Raw genomic sequence first — 6,069 nt, 5'->3', positions numbered from 1 at the left:
AGAGAATGTTTTCATCATCTATCAAAGGATTCATGCCAAATTCAGAAACTTCACTCAAATATCTTTAGGGATTGAAGCTAAAGCTAGAATTTTTACCAAATTTATCTAACATAAGCCTATGTCAACTATGACTAAGCTATTTTAAATATAAACACACCTTCCAAACCAAGACAAAAACCTCCATGGTAATTTGAGTACATTTCAAAACAAATTCAAAATTCATCATATTTTTTCTCCCTTTCACATTTTTATCTCATATTTATAATAAATTTCATTTAATTTTCATTTTAAAATTTAAGATTGAATCTATTCTATTATTTGTTTGTTTGTATTTTATTCCATTTTTAATTAGTTTAAATATAAGTATTTACTATAATTTAGAAATAAAAAAAGATGAGATAAAAAAGTTTATAAATATTTTCCATCAATGGGTGCACTGCATGTAGCTTTTCTTCTCTCTCCTTCCCAACCTTTTCTTTTCTTCCTCTGTAAAACCCAAACACTTCCTTCCTCTGCCACCGCTAACACCAACCCTTGTCACCCAAATCTCCAATCTCAAAGAACCACCCTAACGCTCTCTCCACCGATTCCGCCATGGCCAAGAAGCGCAAGTCCATTACCACCAGCCTCGACGAGGTCGATCGGACCCTCTACGCCTCATTCTGTACCGCCGCCAATTCCCTCTCCCAGCTCTACACGCACACCATGAACCACCAGAAGCTCTCCTTCAACGCCGGCGAACGCCACGCCCTCGTAATAAAGCCCGCCCCTTTTTCGTTGTTTCTTCTCCTTTTCCATTTTGCTAAGAAAGAAAAAGGGGCTTTTTTGTTGTTGGAAGAGTGGAATTTGGATTTGATTTGATTTTCCCTTTTTGGGTCTTCTTTTGACCGGTTTTTGGGAGTTTAGATTGTTGGGATTTTGTGTTGGTTGGTTAAATAGAGAACATGGTATTTATTTTGGTGCTTTTTAAAATTTAAATGTTTTTGTGTTTGATTTTGAATTCAGGAAGATTGGATTTGGATGAAAAATCTTTGTTTTTTGTTGTTCTTTGTGTGTTATGAGAGCTATTGTGGGGGATTTGAAGATGTGGAATGGTTTTTTTTCCTGACATGCTTGTATCAGAGTTTGTTCATTTTAGTTAAACTATTTGAGTACACATTATTTGAACAAGTTGGAGCTGCTTTTGATATCTTTGCATTTGGGAAATTGTGTTACAGTTTAAACTATTAATTTTTTGTTGTTGTTGTTGTTGAGTACTGGTTCTCTTTTTTTAACTAACGTTTTCTTATTGACCGTTGGAATTGTTTTGACTCCATTATTTGACCTCATTTTAGTGATATCCGTCGTGCTGTTTATCTCATCTTTCATGTATGTCGATTGGTTGTTCAGCTGCAAGTAGGTATGGTTATATATGTTTCTTTCGTGTTGTGAATAAAAACTTTTGCTGGTTCCACTTTTCGAGTTGTAACTGCAGCATAATTATTCGTGTGTCTAGTATATGCTTCGCTCTTGTGTTTGGGGTCTTGACCATGCGTTTATATTTTCGCTGCGGGATGTTCTGATTTCAGGAAAATCTTTATGAGTGGATTTGGAGACAACAAGAAGGAGGATCAAGGGTTGCAACAATTGATGTGCTCAACTACATACAGGTTGGTTTGGCATTTACTCCTTTTGCATATAATATAGTATTATTGTGCATGCTTGTACTGTTGGGATTGGGGATTGTTCTGTAGCAAACAGAGATAATGACTTATGAAAGGCCAACAGATCAGAAAAACTGGTTTAGTTCAGACTTTATTTCTTATATCAATGTTTTTAAAGTTGTGGTTGTGGTAGCATTGCAATTACATGCACAATAAATACAAAATTGCAGGGATATATGGCCAATGCAACAACATGTGGGATTGTGGATAGACTGCTTCTTATAACCTTGTAATGGACTATTGGCTGGATCATGGGCTAAATTTTTCACTTGAGGTTGTCAATTTATAAGCTTTCTGAACCAAGCCTCACAAAACAAAAGGCTTTATATAGTCAGTCTATAAACCAGCTAGGATCAGCAGAGTGTTATTTTGCACACAGGGAAAGAAACTGGTAGAGATGCTTGCTTAATTATTCAATTTGGTCTCCATAGCCAGGGTCAGTGTCATTGACCTCTCTCTGGCAACTTTCTTTCTCTCTCTGTTCTTTTTGGCATTTCAAGCTTGAGCATTGAATGAATGCTAATTGTTAATTTGTTAAATTCTTGAGATTACTCATTAATATTTTTTATAATATCAAATCATGGTAGTTGAATTGAGGTACAAATTATGTATCGGAAAGTTTGAGAATAGTAAGATTAATGATTCACAAACACTAAAAAAATGTAAGATATACTTAAATATATAATATTTATAAACATGCAAAGATACAATTAATAACAAAACAAACTCAGTCAAAAAGAGTGGTTGTATTCGTGTATTTATTTACTACACAATTTCAGTAACACAGCCTTAAAAAAAATGTGGTATGAAGATTCCTATAACCATTGTTGTTCCACAGCTCTTCTGTTTCCTCATTCCCCTATCTTGCTGTCCACAATCTTCCACCGCTCTTCCCACTGTCCCGGTCCTCCTGTTGTCGCATTGCAGTTCCTGCTCTTTTACTCAGTTTGTTCTAATCATTGGAGAAGCACAGAGGAACCATTACCACCTATTTTTTTGTTTATTTCATGGTTTAAAAGAAACTAAATTTATGTTTTTTACCAAACCAGTTTGCATGACCCAACCCATTTCAAGTAAAACCCAAATGCAAATTTACCATGATTTAGGGCACGAAAGAAACCAGAATTGCAATTCATGCGAACTATTCGAATGATACAAGAGTGATGCAAGAGTAAAAACAATAAAGTGGATCCCCTGTGATATTTTGAGCAGCGGTGTAGTAGTATCAAATCCCAAAAATAGAAAATATTTTCCTTTACTTGCAAGAACTAAGATAAGAAAGAAAAAACTTTTACCAAGATTCTATAAAAATGAATCTATCATATATTTTTGTATATGATATATAAAATTGAGATATTTACTTTTCCAAAAATTATAATTAGGGTGTTAATGCCAATGCTTTATTCCCTTTTCTGATGGTAGGAGAAAAGATAAAACTAAAAAAAAGATGAAATTCTTTATTTATTAGTATGGTGAGGGAAAAGAATAGTATCGGATTGTAGAATTCATATCATGTATGGTACTTTTTGCATGGTGTGTATCACAGTATACTTACTACCATGAAATAGTCTAGTTTATTCATTTGTTTAAAATGTTGCTTATTAAGATGTATTAATAAAAGCTGTTTTGCTCCCGGCATATTTCATCTTCTGTACTTATATAACAGGAGGTGAAGTGTATTAGTATACATATGCTATTTCAAATATTCAAGCACAATTGTATAAATTCTGTTAATGCACCTGTAGGCTTTAGAAGGTCTGTGATTACAAAGTAGCCTATAAACTCAAAGGAGAGTTTTATCATACTGATGTAGTCCTAGTTATACTCCATGGTTGTGAATATTGAACTTCAACGGCACAACAAGAGTCACATTGTAAATAACATTTGGTGTCAAATTTGCCATTTGTAATACACACTTTTTCAAAATTATTGATGATTTGGGTTGTGAAATATATGAAAGTCCATTCTTCTTGCAGAATGAGCTGGATTATTGTGAAGAGCCATCTATGTCACCTAGAGCACCACTGCAACACCACCAGTCACAACCAACATTGCATATGCCCAGCTTGGGCTTTCCTGTCACTTCAGCGTCTTCTGGCCAAACTATAGCTGCACAAGGACTTCGTGCCGAACCTGATGAAAATCAACAGAAAAATTCTGTGTTTTCGAATGCCTTGTCAAGTCCAATACGCCGAAGCCTTCAACATTATCAAATTGGTGAGGGAGGATGCTACAGCAATGGTCCCTTCATGGGGAATGGAAACCGGAACACTGAACTTGGCTTTCTTTCTCAGCATGGCAGGGAATCAATAGTAATGAGCTCCAATGATTCTGCCATGGATATGCATGCAGACTAGTCCTGTATATTGGTTTATCAATTGGGAATTCTTAACTCAGCAGCCTTCTGCAACAGCTACAACAGAAGCCAACAACCTTGGAAATTCCATTTCTGGATTTTCTCATTGGATCTTGCAAGAAACGACAGGCGGAAGGAACTAATTATGTTAACCTTTTACTATGCTTATGTCAACCGGGTGATCGGTTTGGGGTTCTTAGTGGTTTTTGTAAAGTTTTTAAGAGTTTTAAGAGTTGTTTTAGTGGTTTGGGGTTTTTAAGTTTTATGTCAACCAATTCTGTTGATCAGCTTTTAAGAGTTTTATTTTGTACCTTGAATTGTTTCACTCCTCGCCCTTTCACCAAAAAAGCTGTCTTTTCAGTGTACGGCTGATTCTATCTGAAGTTTAATATGTAAATCTTTTCTTGCGTACATTTGCTCTATATGGCAATTAACAGCTTCAATTTTCTTGTTGGTGCCTGCCTTGCTTTTCTTTGCTTGTAGTGTGTTCAAATCTGAGGTTACGTGTAGAAAAAAAGTTAAAGAGACTTCTTTGTTTTTCTTCTTCTTCAATACATAGTTTCAACTGATATATATAAACTAATTGGAACATGGTGGTTTTCTTACAATTTTGTTCTTCAAAGGTATTTTAGTGGGTTAAGAGAAAAGGGTGAATATAAATCGCCTTTAACCTAATCTTGATTCCTTAGTAATTTGAGAATTTTGAACCTACCAGATCAATCCAGAACAATTTTATTGTCTAAGAACTTCTGTCTTTTTTTTTTCCTTTCATTGTACAAATGCATCTTGACACGAAAGGTTAAGCTTTTTGCCCAATGCTCACTATGTCAAGCTGTCAAAGTGGAGAAAAACTCATACTTCATTCAATTTCCGACTCTCCTGAAGTTAAATAGTTTTCTCCTAGTATTCTAAGCTTCCTTCTAAACTTTCAAGTAAGGAATTAATTCCCACAATGCCTTTATTTTTCATTAGAAAAATAATTATTGAAAGCATTAAATCTCCACTAGAATTAAAACTCTACTAACCACTATAATGACTTAAGGAAGATTGGAAAACATAAAAAAGAACTAACCTAAAACATAAATAAAATCTAAAGAGTTTATTATATAAAAAGTATATATGAAAATTCATGAAAATTAGAATATGAGTCTTGATTGGTTCTTTAGTTAAAAATCTAAGCAATCCACTCAAAATAACACTAGTCGAATTAGGCATCTTAGTCCAAAAACTAAACAATCTATCAACAAATAAGAATAGAAATAAAAACACATAGTAAAGCTTTCTGATTTCGTGTAAAGCTTGTAAGTAAAGCTTCATATTGTCATTATCTACAAAGATAAAGAAAACAAAACACAAAAAGATAGAGAAGTGCATTACGTATATGTATTAAATGTTCTAATGTTAGATAGAATTTAGACATGTCTCATTGTACTAAGCGTTTAGTATAACTATGTTATTTTGAGTAATATATCTTTTAATAATAAAAGGTACATCGTTTAATATTTCTTGTCTTAAGCTCACTTTTTATCAAACACTGTTTCCAATTTTGATAACTTCTTCTATGGATATGTTATGGATATGTCATTCTCTCTAAAAATCTTTATCTTAGAGCTTTTTCCCTTCTCTCTAGGCTTTTTCACCTTTTGTTCATTGATTTAAAAACCGGATACCCCTCGAGTGATCCTTGTAATGAACTCTCCATTTTTGTCCTATCAAGTTCTTCAATAAAGTAAGTTGGGTTTTTGCCTCTTTTATTGGTTTGTTTGTTATTTCTCTACATGTGACCCTTTTTGGCTCGCATGTACTATTTGAGTGATTTTTGCTAGTTTATGATAATCAGTGGTTCTAATGGCATACTCTGATCATATTTCTGTTATAGGGATAAATAAAGTCTTTTTTTTTTTTGCGTTTGAGGGTGTTGTAGGATCATTGAACTGTTGATCCGTCTTTCAGGTAAGGCAAACTAATTACATAAATTTTATGTGATTGATACCTTATAATTGCTAATTG

The 6,069-nt window shown here is 33.8% G+C and overlaps 1 protein-coding gene across 1 annotated transcript; it reads left to right on the top strand.

Moving 5' to 3' along the window:
• Positions 1-435: 435 nt before the first annotated feature.
• Positions 436-4,470, top strand: LOC108346127 (uncharacterized). The gene is made up of 3 exons (XM_017585119.2): positions 436-753; positions 1,569-1,649; positions 3,680-4,470. Exons 1-3 carry the CDS (start codon positions 595-597, stop codon positions 4,058-4,060), a joined length of 621 nt encoding a protein of 206 aa, XP_017440608.1. The 5' UTR covers positions 436-594; the 3' UTR covers positions 4,061-4,470.
• The last annotated feature ends 1,599 nt before the right edge of the window (positions 4,471-6,069 follow it).

Source organism: Vigna angularis, chromosome 8 (genome assembly GCF_016808095.1).
Source record: "Vigna angularis cultivar LongXiaoDou No.4 chromosome 8, ASM1680809v1, whole genome shotgun sequence".
NCBI classification, from domain to species: Eukaryota; Viridiplantae; Streptophyta; class Magnoliopsida; order Fabales; family Fabaceae; genus Vigna; species Vigna angularis.
The sequence above is the reverse complement of the archived record's forward strand: the minus strand, read 5'-3'. Positions and strand labels throughout refer to the sequence as shown.